Genomic DNA, 20,613 nt, shown 5'->3' on the forward strand with positions numbered 1-20,613 from the left:
GTGATTGCACTCTAAGAACTTGGAAAGTTCTAGTAGGCCGCACCGCGCACGCGCGAGTGCCTTCCCGCCCAACAGAGGCGCGCGGTCCCCAGTTTCTTAATTTCCGCGGAGCTAAGAAGTCGCTTTTTTCAACGGCTGTTGAAATTTTTTCCTTAACGCCTTCCCGCTCGCGAAACCTTTTTGGAAGTTTTTTTCCCTTCATTTCTTTTCTTTATTTAAAAAAAAAAACAAAAAAAAACCCAAAAGTTTACTTTTTATTTTTCTCGTCATTTCGGTTTTGCCCCGGCGGGGCCTTCTGCCACCATCGAGGCCTCGGCCTTCGATTTGGCAGAAGCCGTTTTTACTTTCAGGCCCCCCCAGCCAGGGTTCAAGAAGTGCCAGCGGTATGCACGGCCTATATCCCTCACGGACCCGCACAACTGGTGCTTACAGTGCCTAGGTCCTGAACATCAGGCTTCCACCTGCACCCGCTGTGCCACGTTAAAAAAACGTACCTTAAAAAATTGCCAGATACAACAGCGATTACTTTTCGGTGCCGAAATGTCCGATCCCGCGTCATCGACACTGGCTTCGGCTCCATTGCAGTCGGCACCCTCTTTGTCGACACCGCGCCGGCGTCGCAACACCCAGGTAAGCCGGCTAAGAAGCCTTCCCCGCTGGAGCGTCCTCCGGTCTCGATTGCAGCGAGCCCAGTCCTGCCGACCGTGAGGCGCCCGCGGAAGCGCTCCGCCCCTATCGAGGTGAGTCCCTCGATCTCGGGCTCCTCATCTTCGGGGCATCGAGCGGCACCGCAGGTACCACAAAAGAAAAAGGCGGTACCGGTGCCTTCTTTGGATGAGCGCATTGCAGCTATCCTACAAGTGCAGCTCAAGGAGCAGTTACAACAACTCCTTCCTGCTCTCTTGGCACCGAACCTTCCGGTCCCGGTCCGGTCTGAGCCACCAGTACCGGCAGTGGAGCAGCCCCTACTGTCAGCATCCACTGTTTCGGTACCGGTTCACTCGGTATTGATGCCAGTCCTTGCACCGGAGCCGAGAGCCCAGCATCAGTCGGTGCAGACTTCGGCACCGTTGCAGTCGGTAACATCTCCTGGTACCGTATCTATGAGGTCGGGTAAGTCGGCACGCAAATCCCGACACCTAGAACCCTCTACTCCGGAGTCTCAGGACCGCGGCTCCCATATTAGGGACCCTGATCTGTGGGGTGACTCCGAAGAGCCTTTTCTTTCTGAAGGTGAGTGTTCTTCGGATGAGGATGATCCTGCTATTCCTGATCCATCCTCCAAACATGATTCCACATCTTTCACTTCTTTCTTGAAGGACATGTGCAAATCTCTTTCCATTCCTTTGGAGGCTGAGTCTAAAAAATCCAAGGCCTTTCTTGATGCCCTTGACTTTGACCAGCCACCAAAGGAATTTTTGAAACTCCCTCTTCATGACATCTTGAGGGAAACTTTCTATAAAAACCTAGAGACTCCTTTAACTATTCCAGGAGCTCCCCGCAAATTGGATTCATTATACAAAGTAATCCCTATTCCTGGGTTTGATAAGCCACAGCTTCCCCATGAATCTCTGCTTGTGGAATCTACGCTTAAAAAGTCTGCGGGGACTAGTGTATATGCTTCTGTCCCTCCTGGCAGAGAAGGTAAAGCCATGGACAAATTCGGTAAGCGATTATACCAGAATGCTATGCTCGCTAACAGATCTGGTAATTATGCTTTTCATTTTTCTTTTTATCTCAAGCATCTCCTTACCACCATGGCTTCCTTTGAAAAGTACCTTCCTGAGCGGAAACGACAGGCTTTTCACCACTGTTCGTCTTCTCTTTTCCAGCTCCGTAAATTTATGGTAAGATCCATTTACGATACCTTCGAACTTACCTCCAGAGCGACGGCCATGTCTGTGGCCATGCGCCGCCTTGCCTGGCTGAGAGTATCCGAGCTTGATGTCAACCATCAAGATCGGTTGGCTAATGCTCCATGCCTGGGGAATGAGCTCTTTGGGGAATCCATGGACTCGACCACCCAGAAGCTCTCCGCCCATGAGACACGCTGGGATACTCTCCTCAAAACAAAAAAGAAGACTCCACCGGCACGGCCTTTCAGACAGCAGTCGGCCTACCAACGCCGTTATGTGGCTCGTCCATTGCCATCAGTTCCCCAGCAACCTAGGCGTCAACGTCAACAACAATGACAGACTGCTAGACCACCGCAGCAACAACCTGTGAAGCCGCCTCCACAGCAGAAATCTACGCAGCCCTTTTGACTTAATTCTCCAGGGCATAGCCAGCGTCACCACATCTACCCACCTACCTCAACCTATAGGTGGCCGTCTCACTTTTTTCCTCAGCCGGTGGGAAGTTATCACTTCGGACCAATGGGTCCTCAACATCATTCGCCATGGCTACTCTCTCAACTTTCAGACACTTCCTACCCTAAGTCTGCCAAGAGAGTCTGCTTTGAACACTCCTCAGTCTTCTCTCCTTCTCCAGGAGGTTCAATCCCTCCTCCTTTTGAACGCCATAGAGGAAGTTCCTCTAGATCAAAAGGGACAGGGATTCTACTCACGTTACTTTCTAGTCCCCAAAAAAACAGGAGATCTCAGGCCAATTCTAGATCTTCGAGATCTCAACAAATGCTTAGTCAAAGAAAAATTCAAGATGCTTTCTTTAGCCACTCTTTACCCTCTTCTCAATCAAAACGACTGGCTATGCTCCCTCGATCTCAAAGACGCATACACTCACATACCGATCAATCTGACTTCCAGACAGTACCTCCGTTTCATGATCAATCACTGTCATTACCAATACAAGGTGCTGCCCTTCGGCCTTGCCTCCTCTCCAAGAGTGTTCACCAAATGTCTGATTGTGGTGGTGGCCTTTTTACGCTCTCACCATCTTCAGGTCTTTCCTTACCTGGACGATTGGTTGATAAAGGCAAATTCATCTCAGACAGTACTCCTGGCCACCAACCAGACCATCCTGTTTCTCCAACTTCTGGGGTTCGAGATCAATCTACCCAAATCTCATCTCATCCCCACTCAGAGACTTCAATTCATTGGAGCGGTGTTAGACACAGTCCTCATGAGAGCGTTCCTGCCGTCCAACCGTCTTCAAACTCTTCAGTCTCTATGTCAGCAGGTGCTTCCACAACGTTCCATCTCTGCCAAGCAAATGATGATACTCTTGGGTCACATGGCCTCCACAGTTCATGTCACACCCTTCGCACGTCTTCACCTGTGCACTCCTCAATGGACCCTAGCTACCCAGTGGTCCCAAGCGACGGATTGGGATGTCTGTGACATCGTCTCTTCGTCAGTCTCTACAATGGTGGTTGATATCCTCAAATCTCTCCAGAGGTCTTCTGTTCCATCTACCTCCTCATCAACTTGTCATCACCACCGACGCCTCCCCTTATGCCTGGGGAGCTCATTTGAACGAATTCCAAACTCAAGAACTTTGGACAGCCCAGGAAATGAAGCATCACATCAATTTCCTGGAACTCAGAGTGATGTTTTAAGCCCTCAAGGCCTTCCAACATCTTCTCTTTCCTCAAGTCCTCCTGCTGTGCACAGACAATCAAGTTGCGATGTACTACATCAACAAGCAGGGGGGGACAGGCTCTCGCCTCTTGTGCCAGGAAGCCCAGAAGATTTGGGCTTGGGCCACAGATCACCAACTTTTTCTGAAAGCTATCTACATTCAGGGAGAACACAATTCTTTAGCAGACAAGCTCAGCAGAATTCTTCAGCCTCACGAGTGGACACTCGATCCTTTAACTCTACAGTCCATCTTCGCTCAGTGGGGCACTCCTCAGATAGACCTCTTTGCAGCTCCTCACAATCACTAGCTGCCCCTGTTCTGCTCCAGACTCTACTCTCCTCACCGTCTGGCAGCGGATGCATTTCTCCTCGATTGGTCCAATCTGTTCCTGTACGCTTTCCCTCCTCTGCCTCTCATGTTGCGAACCTTGTTCAAGCTCAAGAGGGAAAGAGCCACCATGATTCTGATTGCTCCACGGTGGCCCAGACAACATTGGTTCTCCCTTCTACTTCAACTCAGTGCCAGGGAGCCTTTTCTTCTTCCGCTGTTTCCTTCTCTGCTTACGCAACATCAGGAGACACTTCTGCATCCCAACCTTCCGTCTCTGCACCTGACAGCTTGGTTTCTCTCGGGCTGACTTCTCATAATACTTCTTTGTCTCAGCCCGTTCGTTCCATTCTGGATGCCTCCAGGAAACCGGCCACTCTGCAATGTTACCATCAGAAGTGGACACGATTTTCTTCCTGGTGTCTTCTTCATCAACATGATCCCACCTCCCTTGCTGTGGAGACTTTGTTGGATTATCTACTTTCTTTGTCTGACTCTGGCCTTAAGTCTACTTCCATCAGAGTCCACCTTAGTGCTATTGCTGCTTTTCATGAGCCAGTTCATGGAAAACTTCTCTCGGCTCATCCCTTGGTGTCCAGATTCATGCGGGGTCTTTTCAATGTAAAACCACCTCTTAAAGCCCCTCCTGTAATCTGGGATCTCAAAGTGGTTCTTTCCGCCTTAATGAAGCCTCCATTTGAACATTTTGCTACCACTCCTTTCAAGTTTCTCACTTGGAAAGTACTTTTCCTTATTGCTCTTACCTCTGCCAGGAGGGTCAGTGAGCTACATGCACTAGTTGCAGATCCACCTTTTACGGTCTTTCATCATGACAAGGTGGTTCTGCGTACACATCCAAAGTTTCTCCCGAAGGTTGTCTCTGAATTCCATCTCAACCAATCCATTGTTCTGCCTGTCTTCTTTCCGAAACCTCACTCTCATTCTGGAGAACAGGCTCTACATACTTTGGACTGTAAGAGGGCTCTAGCTTACTATTTAGAGCGTACTAAGCCCCACAGATCAGCTCCCCAACTCTTTCTGTCCTTTGATCCGAATAAATTGGGACGTCCTGTTTCTAAACGTACGTTGTCTAATTGGCTGGCAGCGTGCATTTCATTCTGTTATGCTCAGACCGGACTGACACTGGAAGGTTCTGTCATGGCCCATAGAGTTCGAGCTATGGCAGCATCTGTTACTTTCCTCCGTTCCACTCCTATTGAGGAAATCTGCAAGGCTGCTACTTGGTCCTCAGTTCATACTTTTACATCTCACTATTGTCTGGATGCTTTCTCCAGACGGGATGGACACTTCGGCCAATCTGTTTTGCAAAATTTGTTTTCCTAATGGCCAACCTTCCCTCCATCCCTCTTTTTGTTAGCTTGGAGGTCACCCATCAGTCAAGAATATGCTGCCTGCTTGTCCTGGGATAAAGCACAGTTACTTACCGTAACAGGTGTTATCCAGGGACAGCAGGCAGATATTCTTGCATCCCACCCTCCTCCCCGGGTTGGCTTCTTAGCTGGCTTATACTAACTGGGGACCGCGCGCCTCTGTCGGGCGGGAAGACACTCGCGCATGCGCGGTGCAGCCTACTAGAACTTTCCAAGTTCTTAGAGTGCAATCACTCTAAAATTGTCCGTACCGGGGCTCCGTGCTTTATATGGAGACAGTCCAAACTACCTGAATAACCGCCTCATCCACAACACCGCAACCAGACATAGGAAAACTCACACCCCATTCTCATACCCCCCAATTAAGGAGGTCAAACAGAAAAAACTATATGATGGCCTCCTGGCCACTCAAGCAGCCAAACTAGACAACCAAATCGCCAATCTACTGATGGCATCCCTCGACTACAAGACTTTTAGAAAAGAAATAAAGACCATGCTCTTCAAGAAAACTCTGAAAAAAGAAATAATACCGCAAGTCTCAAACTCCACCTCTCACTAAAGCCAACTACCCCAAACAAATAACCTTACCCATTTCTTACTCTTTTTGAAAATGACCAATTTTTTTTGTAAGTTCTTGTTGTAATACATCTTGGATAATTCTTTTGTAATCCGCCTTGAACTGCAGGGTAATGACGGAATAGAAATCCCTAATGTAATGTAATAAAGTGAGCAAAGGGGCTAGATAGATATTGAAAAGTAAAGGAGAGAGTATTGATCCTTGAGGAACTCCGAAATTGTTTTTAAATACATTGGATATTTTATTATTAAAGGATACGATGGATGTACAATTTGAGAAATAAGAAGAAAACCAATTAAGAATTTGTTCGGAGATTCCGACAGCGGCAAGTCTTTGGAGAAGTAAACATAGAAACATAGAAGATGATGGCAGAAAAGGGCTACAGCCCATCAAGTCTGCCCACTCTGCTTACCCACCCCCTGTCTATGCCCTAATGACCCAATTTCCTTATCTTGACCCTCGTAGGGATCCCACATGGGTATCCCATTTATTCTTAAAGTCTGGCACGCTGTCTGCCTCGATCACCTGCACTGGAAGCTTGTTCCAATGATCAACCACTCTCTCTATGAAGAAATACTTTCTGGTGTCGCCATGAAATTTTCCGCCCCTGAGTTTGAGCGGGTGCCCTCTTGTGGCCGAGGGTCCCTTGAGAAAGAAAATATCATTTTCCACTTCGACAAGTCCCGTGAGATACTTAAATGTTTCGATCATGTCTCCCCTCTCCCTACGTTCCTCGAGAGTGTAGAACTGCAATTTGTTCAGTCTCTCTTCGTACGAGAGACCCTTGAGCCCCGACATCATCCTGGTGGCCGTCCGCTGAACCGATTCAATTCTGCGCACATCTTTACTGTAATGTGGCCTCCAGAATTGCACACAGTACTCCAGATGAGGTCTCACCATGGCCCTGTACAACGGCATTATGACTTCAGGCTTTCGGCTGACGAATCTTCTATTAATACAACCCAATATCTGCCTTGCCTTAGATGAAGTACTTGAAGTAATGAATGATCTATTGTGTCAAAGGTGGCTGAGAGGTCTAGAGAAACAAGAATATCAGATTTATGTTGATCAAGATAGTATTGTATGGGGCAAAGATCTGAAACAATTGCTCACGCATACTACTTATGGGGAATTTAGGAAACACCTAAAAACATATCTGTTCCTGAAGTATTTAGGCAACTAACCTGTACAATCCTACTCCACAATAACTGATCTCTAGCATTGTTAATAACTAGCTTCTAACCTTGTTAATTCTTATTAATTAGTAACATCTTTTAACCATTGTAAACCGCATAGAACTTCATGGTCCTGCGGTATATAAACTGTTATTATTAATAAAGCATGTTTTGTTGAATGATTATTACGAAAACTGGTTTGATTAGGATGTTAGGCATGAGTTTGGTTAAAGAAGTCAGATATCTGGTTAAATACTATTTTCTCAGTATTTATTGGGAGTTAGTTGAAGGAGAGTACCTGGGGGGGAATAGCTTTGTTGGCTGGTGGTTCATTTGGATTTGGCTATGAGAAAGTGCTCATCAGGTGGGGGTTGTTCTCTGTTTTTTGGAGGTTTCATTTTGTACTTTAGGCATTTGATCTACCAGTTTTCAAGTTAGAGTGGGGGGGAGGGATGATGGCTGGCCTACTCCAGGGCTCATAAGAGTCCAGGGTCCTGGAGTGCTATGTTTTGCTTAGGGACCTAGGCCTGTTAATGGGGAATAGTTGGATAGGTGATTTTTGCATCTTATGTGTATACAATTTGATGATGACTGTTTCTCTGTGCTGTTGATGATATTCCATTGTTTCTTTCTCAGTTTTGATATACATTGTTTGTTTTCGATTGTTTTGCTTGTTTCATCAATAAAATTGTTTGAACATAAGAATACTTGAGTAGATACATGGCGCACACAGCCCAGACTTTTAAAAAAAAAATCTGTCCCCCATTTATCCCTATAACATTCCAGCTCAGCGCAAGGAACACTCACCAACATCAGGGCTGAAAGGTTTCCCCCCTCTAGCCAGTGCCATCCATATGCCTGTAATTGTCCTCCCTCAATTCCTTTCTGAGCCCTGAGTGCCTCATCCTCATCATGTACTCAGATCCAGAACTAAGGAGACAGAGAGGATTGACCCGCGTTTAACTCTGAGGGTAAGTTTTAAAACCTCAATTTCTGCAAGTGAAAAGCCTTGCCCTGACAGCAGGCCGCAAGCTGCTGTCCTGCACAACCTTCCTGTGTGTACGTGCCGACACTGAGGCCATTGTGATGTCGTGGTGGGGGAGCATACGCCGTGATTGGCCAGCATGTGGCTATGACACACCGCTAATGTTTACCAGCGCCGTGCAGCTCTTTCTTGGCACCCATCCCCAGCTTCTGCGTCTCCCCTCCACCTCGCTACCCGGGGCCAGGACAGCTGCAATCACTAGATCGCCCTCCTGAAGCAGGCTGGGGCTGACACCAGTGGAGCCTTTTCCGGAGAGTTGCAGGAAAGGGGAGGGGTGGTAAAAATATTTTATATTCGCTCCATAAGACGCACTGATATTTCCACCCACTTTTGCGGGGATAAAAGTCCGTCTTATGGAGCGAAAAATACGGTACATTAATTTATACCTGTTAATTGCCTTTGCTTGAATAGTATACTCTATTTTGGAGGCCTTCATTGGGGTTATAAGGTTTCATTCAGGTTTCTTTATGTTGCATATATTTTCTGAAGAGTTTACCTCGGAGTAGAAAGAAAATAATTTTTAAAAAATTACTGTCATGTTACTAAGGCTAAATCCTACAAAATATGATTGTTCCTGTAATCCTTTTGCATTAGCATGGTAAAAAATCCCAGCCTACACCAGACCCTTATACTTGTGATGTCAAGAAGGGTCCCAACCCATGGGTTCACACTGTTGTATTAGGACTCAAGGAATATGAATAAACAATATGAATACATTTCTCTTTTAGATCTCCTTGCTATGCTTTCATTACTTAATAACTGAAAAGAAGAGTCTTCTGTACTTGGCATGTGGTGGTTCTTAACTACAAATAAAATAGAACAGTATTTCTTAAGCTGGCATGAAATGTTAGTTTTAAAGATTTATAGCTTCATTTTTATTGTTATAACAAAAATATTCTCTCTTCAGGGCATCTATGTAACTAGGGTGACAGAGGGCGGACCCGCAGAGGTGGCAGGACTTAAAATGGGTGACAAAATAATGCAGGTAACTAGTGAAATAGAATTTGATAGACACCTGATTTGTATACAGATAGTTCTGCTAAGTTCTCTTGCTTGTTTATCATAATTAGATATTTGAATAGGGATGTTTTATACAAATATGGAAAGCAAAATTGCATACCTCATAACTTCAAATGCCAGAGAAAGAAATGCTGAGTGATACAGATGAGAGAATTGTACATAAGTTGAGACAGTCGCTTCTAATCATTCAAAAGCGACTGTCTCAACTTATGTACAATTCTCTCGTCTGTATCACTCAGCATTTCTTTCTCTGGCATTTGAAGTTATTAACACCTCCTCTGGGTTCCTTGAAAAAGACCCTCGAAACATGGCCCATGTCGGGACCTGCTAACACACCTCTGAGTTAAGTAGGAATTGTTTTTCCTTTTTTTGCCACTGAAAAACACATCTAATATCTAAAAAGTACTCCAATTTCACCTATTTGCATTATAGCCATACACGGTGGGTTCGGCTATAGGAGCCACAGCTCCTGGTCGGATTACACATATCTGAGTGTATGAAAAAGTGCATAAATTTCATTGTATTTGAAATTTGTTTGACCTTTATTTTCGATTTTCAGTCTGAGAAGTCTTGTTTCCAACGTTATATTTTTTACTGATTTTGACCTCTCAACCCTTGTGTTTCAAGGCATAGGCTGCCTTTCCAGCCCACGACCGCATGGCGAGGATACGTGGGGGCAGAGGTCATAGTTGGCGTTCGGCCAACTGGCAGTCCGAAGATCTTCAACTCTGGTCATTTGGAGAAGTTTCTGAGGCAGAAAATCCTTTCTCTCCATTCAGTTTCAGTCTTCTGAACCCTGATTGGGCCTTGTCTAGCTTTGATGAGTTTTCTAGGAAGTCTGATATTTGTTGGCAGGCCAAGTTTAGATATCCATGGTTGTTGGCTACCGGTCTGTAGTTGGAGAGATCTTCTAGGTCTTTTTCTTTATTTTTCTGAATGGGCCTGATGACTGAGAGTATCCATGTAAGTGACTGTAGTAGGTGTGTCCCAGCCTTCAAGTTCTCTTATTGGGTTTTTCGGGCATGTGTTGATGGCTGGTGGGCCAGGTTTCACTCTTCTCAGTAGTTTCTTCACCTGGTTCTCTGTGATTTGGTTCAAACTCCTGTGTCTCCTGTTTCCCTCATATAGTTTTTGGATATCCTCTTCAACCAATTTATGATCTCTTGAGTGGTGACTGGGTTGAACTTTGACCAACATCTGTCAACTGTAATCTCTTCTGTTTCATCATATTCGTTTGGGTGTGGATCAATGATATCTTCTAGGTCATTTGTAAATGCTCTCACTTTCTGGGGGGTTTTCCTGAAAGTTGTTGTCTGCAGCCAGTTGTTGTGACCCTGGTTGAGAAATTTGAAGGAATTTCTAGATTGGGTTATTGTATTGCTTCTGTTATTTTTTATGCCAATTGATGTAGAGTTCTAGACTGTGTTCTTTTGTCTAGATTCTTTCTGCTCTTCTTACTTCTTTCCTCATGACCATGTGAACCATGGATTATTTTGTCATTTTATTTTTCTTGGCTCCAGGTTGTAATGTCATTGTCTATGTCTCCGTTAGTTGGTTCTAGTTTTTCAGTTACAGTCAAACCTCGGTTTGCGAGTAACCCGGTTTGCGAGTGTTTTGCAAAACATTCTCGCAAAACTTGTCTCGCAAACCGAGTGTTGACTCGATTTACGAGCACCCACCCCGAGAACCGGCATCGCTCCCCCCTGCTCGTAAAGCCCCCCCCCCGCCCGACCAACTTTAACTCACCCCCCCGTCGAGAACCGGCATCGCTCCCCCCCTGCTCGCAAAGGCCCCCCCCTGCTCAAATTGGCACCCCCCCACCCGCGAGAACAGACACCCCCCCCCACCGTCTGGCACCGGCAAGCAGCCCACAGGATGTGCCGGTGCCGCTTGAAGATCTTCTTTCTGCCTCTGCCAGCTTTGAGCATGCATCTGCGGAGAATCTCGGCGAGAGGGAGAATTAGAAGGGCTTGAGCATGCGCAGATGCATGCACAAAGCCGGCAGAGGCAGGAAGATCTTCAAGCGGCACCAGCATGTCCTGTGGGCTGCTTGCCAGTGCCTAACGGGGGTTGAGTTAAAGTTGGTTGGGCGTGGGGTGCCTGTTCTCGCGGGGGGGGGGGGCTTTGCGAGCGGGGAGGGAGCGATGCCGGTTCTCGTGGGGGGGGTGCCGATTCGAGCAGGGAGGGGGCCTTTGCGAGCGTGGGGGGAGCAGCGCTGCTGGCCTTGGAGGGGGAGGGACGTATCAAAGTGAGTTTCCATTATTTCCTATGGGGAAACTCACTTTGATATACGAGTATTTTGGTTTACAAGCATGCTTCTGGAACGAATTATGCTCGTAAACCAAGGTTCCATTGTATTTTCATTTGCAGTGCTGATTTTTCATAATAACATAGTAGATGACGGCAGATAAAGACCCGAATGGTCCATCCAGTCCACCCAACCTGATTCAATTTAAATTTTTTAAATTTTTTTCTTCTTAGCTTTACCCAGTACTGTGCTTGGTTTCCAACTGCCGAAATCTCTGTTAAGACTTACTCCAGCCCATCTACACCCTCCCAGCCATTGAAGCCCTCCCCAGCCCATCCTCCACCAAACGGCCATATACAGACACAGACCATAGAAACATAGAAACATAGAAATAGACGGCCCATCTAGTCTGCCCACCTTAATGTCCCTCCCCTACCTTTGCCCTGTGAAGAGATCCCATGTGCCGATCCCATTTGGCCTTAAAATCAGGCACGCTGCTGGCCTCAATCACCTGTAGTGGAAGACTATTCCAGCGATCAACCACTCTTTCAGTGAAAAAGAATTTCCTGGTGTCACCTCGTAGTTTCCCGCCCCTGATTTTCAACGGATGCCCTCTTGTTGTCGTGGGACCCTTGAAAAAGAAGATATCTTTCTCCGCCTCGATGCGGCCCGTAAGATACTTGAACGTCTCGATCATGTCCCCCCTCTCTCTGCGCTCCTCGAGCGAGTATAGCTGTAATTTGTCAAGCCGTTTTTCGTATGGTAGATCCTTGAGTCTCGAGACCATCCGGGTGGCCATTCTTTGCACCGACTCCAGTCTCAGCACATCCTTGCGATAATGCGGCCTCCAGAATTGCACACAGTATTCCAGGTGGGGCCTCACCATGGATCTATACAATGGCATAATGACTTCCGCCTTACGACTGACGAAACCCCTTCGTATGCAGCCCATGATTTGTCTTGCCTTGGACTAAGCCTGCTCCACTTGATTGGCAGACTTCATGTCCTCACTGACGATTACCCCCAAGTCTCGTTCTGCTACCGTTTTTGCTAGGATCTCGCCATTAAGGGTATAAGACTTGCATGGATTCTGGCTGCCCAGGTGCATAACTTTGCATTTTTTGGCATTGAAGTTGAGTTGCCATGTCTTAGACCATCGCTCCAGTAGGAGTAGGTCGTGCATCATGTTGTCGGGCACTGAATCTTCGTCTGTTGTGCATTTGCCCACTACATTACTCAGTTTGGCGTCATCGGCGAATAATGTTATTTTACCTCGAAGCCCTTCTGCCAAGTCTCTTATAAAGATGTTGAATAGGATTGGGCCCAAGACTGAGCCCTGTGGTACTCCACTAATCACCTCCATCATTTCGGAGGGGGTGCCGTTCACCACCACCCTTTGGAGCCTACCTCCAAGCCAGCTCCCAACCCATTTCGTCAATGTGTTACCTAATCCTATAGAACTCATCTTGCTCAGTAACCTGCGGTGTGGTACGCTATCGAATGCTTTGCTAAAGTCCAGGTACACGATGTCCAGGGACTCCCCAATATCCAGCTTCCCCATTACCCAGTCAAAGAAGCTGATCAGGTTGGATTGGCAGGATCTCCCCTTAGTAAATCCATGTTGTCGGGGATCCCGTAGATTCTCCTCATCCAGGATCTTATCTAATTGGTGTTTGATTAGAGTTTCCATTAGTTTGCTCACTATCGATGTTAGACTCACTGGTCTGTAGTTTGCTGTCTCCATCTTTGAGCCTTTCTTGTGGAGTGGAATGACGTTAGCCGTCCTCCAGTCCAACGGGACGCTGCCTGTACTAAGGGAGAGGTTGAAGAGCGCGGACAGTGGCTCCGCCAAGACATCACTCAGCTCCCTAAGCACCCTGGGGTGCAGGTTGTCCGGCCCCATTGCTTTGTTAACCTTGAGCTTTGACAGCTCACCGTAGACACTGCTGGGCGTAAACTCAAAGTTATTAAACGGGTCAACTGAGCCAACCCTTGTCTGTAGCTGAGGGCCGAGCCCTGGCGCTTCTCGGGTGAAGACTGAGCAGAAGTATTCATTTAATAGTTGGGCAAGTCTGCCCAGTACTGGCCTTAGTTCAATATTTAATCTTATTTCTGATTCTAGATCCTCTGTGTTCATCCCACGCTTCTTTGAACTCATTCACAGTTTTACTCTCCTCCACCTCTCTCGGGAGCGCATTCCAGGCATCCACCACCCTGTCCGTAAAGTAGAATTTCCTAACATTGCCTTTGAATCTACCACCCCTCAACCTCAAATTATGTCCTCTGGTTTTACCATTTTCCTTTCTCTGGAAAAGATTTTGTTCTACGTTAATACCCTTCAGTATTTGAACGTCTGAATCATATCTCCCCTGTCTCTCCTTTCCTCTAGGGTATACATATTCAGGGCTTCCAGTCTCTCCTCATACGTCTTCTGGCGTAAGCCTCCTATCATTTTCGTCGCTCTCCTCTGGACCGCCTCAAGTCTTCTTACGTCCTTCGCCAGATACGGTCTCCAAAATTGAACACAATACTCCCAAGTGGGGCTTTACCAATGACCTGTACAGGGGCATCAACACCTTCTTCCTTCTACTGACTTCGCCTCTCTGTATACAGCCCAGCATTCTTCTGGCAGCAGCCACTGCCTTGTCACACTGTTTTTTCACCTTTAGATCTTCGGACACTATCACCCCAACGTCCCTCTCCCCGTCCGTGCATATCAGCTTCTCTCCTCCCAGCATATATGGTTCCTTCCTATTATTAATCCCCAAATGCACTCTGCATTTCTTTGCATTGAATTTTAGTTGCCAGGCATTAGACCATTCCTCTAACTTTTGCAGATCCTTTTTCATATTTTCCACTCCCTCTTCGGTGTCTACTCTGTTACAAATCTTGGTATCATCTGCAAAAAGGCACACTTTTTCTTCTAACCCTTCAGCAATGTCACTCACAAACATATTGAACAGGATTGGCCCCAGCACTGATCCCTGAGGGACTCCACTACTCACCTTTCCTTCCTTCGAGCGACTTCCATTAACCACCACCCTTTGGCGTCTGTCCGACAGCCAGTTTCTGACCCAGTTCACCACTTTGGGTCCTAACTATAGCCCTTCAAGTTTGTTCAACAGCCTCCTATGAGGAACTGTATCAAAGGCTTTGCTGAAATCCAAGTAAATTACATCTAGCATATATCCTCGATCCAGCTCTTTGGTCACCCAATCAAAAAATTCAATCAGGTTCGTTTGGCACGATTTACCTTTTGTAAAGCCATGTTGCCTCGGATCCTGTAACCTATTAGATTCAAGGAAGTACACTATCCTTTCTTTCAGCAACACTTCCATTATTTTTCCAACAACTGAAGTGAGGCTCACCGGCCTGTAGTTTCCTGCTTCATCCCTGCAACCACTTTTATGAATAGGGACCATATCCGCTCTCCCTCCAATCCCCAGGAATCACTCCCTTCTCCAGAGATTTGTTGAACAAGTCTTTAATAGGACTCGCCAGAACCTCTCTGAGCTCCCTTAGTATCCTGGGATGGATCCCGTCTGGTCCCATCACTTTGTCCACCTTCAGTTTTTCAAGTTGCTCATAAACACCCTCCTCCGTGAACGGCGCAGAATCTACTCCATTTTCTCGTGTAACTTTGCTAGACAATCTCAGTCCTTCTCCAGGATTTTCTTCTGTGAACACAGAACAGAAGTATTTGTTTAACATATTCGGTTTCTCCTCATCACTTTCCACATATTGGTTCCCAGCATCTTTTAGCTTAGTTTGAGTTCTTACCTGTAACTAGTATGATAAAAGAAGCTTTTTCTTAACATTGCTAGGGGTTTTTCTTACATTGCACTGTCTGGTACTAGAGGAAAATTGTTTTGCTAGTGCTGATTTAACACCAGAGTTTGTATGTTAAGTTGTAATGTAAAACATTCAACTTCTGCTCTGTACCTTCTGCTGGGAAAGTTTTATTGGTTAATCTTGGAATATCCATATGAATGAAAATTATACCAATGTGAATGAATAGTTGAGAGAACTCAAAGGCATGGGATTCGCCTACCTCACAGACCTTATCAGTAAATCACTACAGTCACTTAAATGGAAACTCTCAGTCATCAGACCCATTCTGAAAATGATTGACTTCTCTGTGAGCACTTGTCAAGGTTTGGAATATTTGCATTGGATCCACATACGGTACATGCTGGTTTCCACAGTTCAGCTGCAGACGGCAATCAACTATGTTCTGCACATTTTGGAGCCCAGTAACAGTGAAGAGTCTGTGTAACTCATCTTGTCTGAAAAAGTAGACTCTTGTCCCTTCTCCTCGCATAGAAATTATCAGACAGTAGACATTTTTTGACCCATGGGGCCATAATCTCTTAACCCTTCCATGCATATGTTAAATTATCAACTATTTTACACACCTGGGGTCATTTTGACCCTGTCACTTATAAAGCACTGAAAATTGCTTCAGCTTAATTTAGCAAATTCTCACTGTCGTGGCACTCAAGTGAAACATTTATGTTTATAAAATGTATATTTAGTCGTGCAGCACAACCGGTGATGTTCTGTTAATGTTTCAAAAATGTTTCTTCTCTTATTCATCACACTCACTGTACAAATGTTGTAAAAAAAAATGGCTGCTGTTTGCAGTGTTTCTTTTACAGCAAAACCTAACAAAATATTTTCACATGTTTTCAACTTCACTTATCTCGTTGTTGGGCATTACTTTGGAGATTTGGAGATACATTACAACTTTTTCAGTGCTGTATTCTACTGCTGACAACGTTGCCTTCATAAACCTGTGGGGTCGATTTGACCTCGGGTGTGTATAATCAGTATTCACGTTAAACTAGGTTAAAACAAAGAAATTCAAAAGCTATATTTATCTCAGACAACAGGAAATGCATTGTAATTTATAAGTAAGTGACTAAACTAAGAAGTCAGGCTGGGGTCAAAATGTGTATACAAAAGATATACAAAAGGATTAAGAGAATCAGCCCTCCAGGCTTCAGCAGCCAGCTTAATCTATTAATAGCACTCTGCATCTTGTCTGGGAGAATTGCTGACTAGACAAAGATAAAAATGACAATGTTCTGGTACTGGATATTCAAGCTGCTCCTCTGCTCTGCCATGAATGAAGGCAAAATAGCAGGAAGGATCATATGCTGGATGACCCTTGAGAAGTTCCACAGCAGTGCTGGAGAAATCACAGCAATATACAAAAAGAGAAGGATCGTTATTTGTTTGTAAGACTGGAAAGACAATATTTCCAATTCTACAGTCATCCTCCAGTATACAAAATGGCCATGGAAGTATGTAGCTAGGTCTTGATGGTTGCCAGCACAAGAGGGCTCAACCCTGGTAGAATAACTGGACATTTTTCTTTTGTGTATGGTTTGACTCAGGCTGTTTCATGTGCCTGTGCATATAATGGCTCCTGTCAGTTTGCTAAATCACTCCTACCCACCTTGCTTCCCTGATGTGTAGTTTTGAGGAAGGAGTAAGCAGGGGCGAGTGCCATCTCATCCCTTGCCTCAGGCAGCAGATTGCCTTGAGCCACCCCTGCGCTCCATGGTGCAACCTCTGGAACACATTGCCAGAGGATGTGGTAAGAGCAGTTAACTTAGCTGTTTTTTTTCCAGGTACTTGAGACCTGGATTGGCCACCGTGAAGATAGGATACCATTGGTCTACTATGCCAATAAAATTTATCTGAATCTGGTGCTCAACTCTAACATTGGTTAATGTTTTCTTGCTGTCAGTATATTTGGCACAACTCCTAGATGATTTGAGGTTGATGCAATTGGACCTCCTAGGTGGGACTTGAACAACTTGAAGTGCACATCATTCTAGTTGTCGTTGGCACAGTGTGTTTGGACTCAGGGTATCAATTATGTATCCATGATGAATGTGGTCCTGTTGCATTGTCTGTATTTTTTTTTAAGCTGTTGAGGCTCATGGGACATTGAGCAGAAAATAGCTAATGCATAATCAAATGACTTAATTGTTCAAAACCTTTACTAAAAACAAAAATGAAAACTTTTTTGAATGACTGAAAAATATAAGTAAGAAATTATATTGAGGGAAGACAGGAAAAATTGGGTGGTTCACATACTTCCTCCCCCATCCCAATACATTAAAAAAAAAAAATCTCTGAGGTGCTCAGGAAAAAATAGGAGCCCAGATAGCCCCATACAATGCCAACATATTAAGTATCTCCAGAAAGTTCGGCAAACTTAGAGCTTTGATAAACATTTACCATGATGATCTTTGATGGATTACTTTACCTGTTATCTTTGGAAGATCATATTTTCTTCTTGAGAACATAAACAAGTGTACCACCAAACTTGTCTTCACACTAGAACTAAACAGCATTCTGGGATCATTTTTAATTGTTCATTCAAATGAGTCGCCATACATTATGCATGTTTAACTGGAGAAATTTAATAAGTGGCCAGATACCATATTAAATGTTTAACAATAGTATAGTTCTATACAGTACCATAAAGTTGACCTCTAAAACTAAACCAAAATGGATTTCTACTTTTTGGGCCTAGCAAGTCTCTCCTCCTTCCTTGGGGCTTCCAGTGCAAATCAAACCCATATTTTTTTTAGCTATTCATCTTTACAAGTACTTTCCAGTCATGGGTCTGTAAACTGATCACTAGATGTCCTTGTAATGATATAGACTCTCCCACCCCTACACCAGGCTGTAAAATACAAGCAGCCCTATAGTGAATGGGGTTCCAAGTCAAATAGTGTGATTTGGAAAAATAATTGGTTTGATGAAAAATTACTGGCATTCTGAAAAACAACCAGGCTTGCCATGTAAGCTTTTCCAGCCATCTTTGAGAGACAAACGTTCCCTGTCTTCCATGTCTTTACATCTTACTATGCCCGTAATTCATATAATATTCTCATAAAATTTAATCCTAACAGTATAACAGTGCTCTTGGTTTCTCTAGTTCTGTAATTTATTCAAACTGTTTAGTAATCCATCTAAAACCCATTTATAGATCCAGGTTCACCATTTACATTCAGTGAAAGAAGTTAAACATTTGACCAAAAGTTATAAATGGATGCTGAGATAGCATGCTATTCTGAATACTACATCCTTTTGTGTTTGCAGGTGAATGGATGGGATATGACCATGGTAACTCATGATCAAGCTAGAAAAAGACTGACGAAGAAAAATGAGGAAGTAGTACGACTTCTAGTGACAAGACATTCTCTGCAGGAGGCCGTTCGGCAGTCCATGATGTCATAACTTGCTAAAAATGAGAGAGAAATCCAGAGTCCTGCACATATTATTAAAAGTTGTCTGAGAAACACCAACACATTTCTAAGACCAAGATGAAAAAAGCTGATTTTTCTAAGGGCCAGTAAAATTTTATATACTTTAACCCATTTCATAAGTAAACATGCATTATATTTAGAAGGTAATGCTTACACTTGTATTTACACTGAAACATTGTGTTGTATCCCGCATTGTCTCAGAGCTCTCTCTAATTCTTAGTTCTCCCAAAAACTGATTCCTGGCAACACCTATTCTATTTAACCTTTAGATATGATGTAACAGGTAGGTATGTTCTAAAAATAAGCCTTATGGGTAAGCTTTTTCTTTTTGAATGTAATGATTTGAAGAATCTAAGTGATGAGCAGAGTCAGATTATAATTGAGAGATCCATAATCCATTACTTAATCATGAAATAATTTTCTTTGGGTATAATTATTACATACACCATTAATTTCTTTTTATTTTTTTTAATTGTTTAGAGCAGTATAACAAACTATAAAAGTTACATGACAGTACAAAGTGCCACCTTAACAGACTATTGAGTGGTAAAAAAACAGGGCTGTCTGACCTGAGTAGATCTTCTCAAAGTTTAGCACTGAATTATTTTTCCAGTGGGTTAAAGTAATCAAAATGTGAGCAAATGTGAATTGTCTTTCAGAAGCAGTCTTGTTAGCCCATACCCTCTATACCACAATTTTAAGTCAGATTAAGACAAAACAGTGGCATGCTGTACTGATCCTGGGGCTTTTTCACAGAAGACCGGCACTTACCATTGCCATCCCTAGTAACTTTAGACACTTTTATTGTTGTTCAAATGTACCAGAAAAAATAAGTTCTCTGTTCAACTTGTTCTCTTCTGCAGTCCTACCTGCATCATTTGACCTCCAGTACACAGTATCTTAGAGAATTTGGTACAATGTTCTTTCACTGTCTACTCATTTTGATTACCCACTTTACTATTTAAAATGGGCACGTCCTTCTGTGGAATGATTTAATCTGCATAGATAGAACTCCATTGATGTTTCTTCATGAGAACACACAAGTGTGCAATTTAGCTTTTCTTAAAGAATAATTTATTGCTTTGAAAGCATTCCACCCATTGGTATCTAATTCAGTGTTTCCCAAGTTGGTCCTGGAGTACTCCTTTGCCAGTCAGATTTTCAGGATATCCACAATATGCTTTCAATGAAATCTCTGCACTTTTGCCTTTCACATAGACTTTCCATTCTTTTTTCAGTTTGACCCACAGTGCCTTTTCTATACACTGTAAATCCTGCAATATTGTCACTTTAATATTATAATCTTTAACATATAATGCCACTTTACCCTTCCTTTTTTCCCATTGTTTTTCCTGAATGTAACAATATCCCAGTTCCAAGAGTGCACTGAATGAAGCATAGCGTGCCAAACATTGGTTTAATACACAATGCGTGCTAAGTATTGGTGTAAAGAACTAATTTATTTGGAAGACGTAATATAGGTCATGATTCGACATTGTTTCTGCATCAGGGATCTAGAATAAAAGCAACACATTTATATAAAAAAGCATAGTATAAAAGATCACACAAATGTTTATGCAAAACAAAAACATTACTACATTATACCATTGTAATGCAATTATAGAACATAAAAATTGACATTAATTTCAAAAGAAGTGGAAACTACAAAAAGTAATAAATTTAAATGTAAATAAAAAGATGACAAATGTGCAAGTGTGTTTTTATGAAACTGTAATTTTACTCATTAAATGAAAACAGAGAGTGATAGGAACTTTGGTGTCTAAACTTTCACTGATAACCATGCATTAAATGAAAGCAGATAAAATCAAGAAACAAGTAGAAGATAAAAGATTCTATCTACCCCTAAAAACAGATCCCATTATGGATGTAAAGAAGAGGATTGTACCTCTAACACTGGAAGATGACAAATTGAACAGTAGCATTACTATTAGTGATTTGTCAATTATCTATAAAGACTGGAGGGTGGCCAATGTAACACTG

At 43.8% G+C, this 20,613-nt stretch overlaps 1 protein-coding gene across 2 annotated transcripts in view; it reads left to right on the plus strand.

Moving 5' to 3' along the window:
• The window catches only part of TAX1BP3 (Tax1 binding protein 3), a 56,739-nt gene extending 36,417 nt beyond the window's left edge, over positions 1 to 20,322 (plus strand). For both annotated transcript variants that reach the window (XM_033928576.1, XM_033928578.1), the window contains exons 3-4: positions 8,963 to 9,040; positions 18,446 to 20,322. In XM_033928576.1, the coding sequence (XP_033784467.1) occupies positions 8,963 to 9,040; positions 18,446 to 18,583 (216 nt within the window). In that variant the 3' untranslated portion in view covers positions 18,584 to 20,322. The remainder of the gene's footprint in view (positions 1 to 8,962; positions 9,041 to 18,445) is intronic.
• The last annotated feature ends 291 nt before the right edge of the window (positions 20,323 to 20,613 follow it).

This window comes from Geotrypetes seraphini, chromosome 19, assembly GCF_902459505.1.
Source record: "Geotrypetes seraphini chromosome 19, aGeoSer1.1, whole genome shotgun sequence".
NCBI lineage: Eukaryota > Metazoa > Chordata > Amphibia > Gymnophiona > Dermophiidae > Geotrypetes > Geotrypetes seraphini.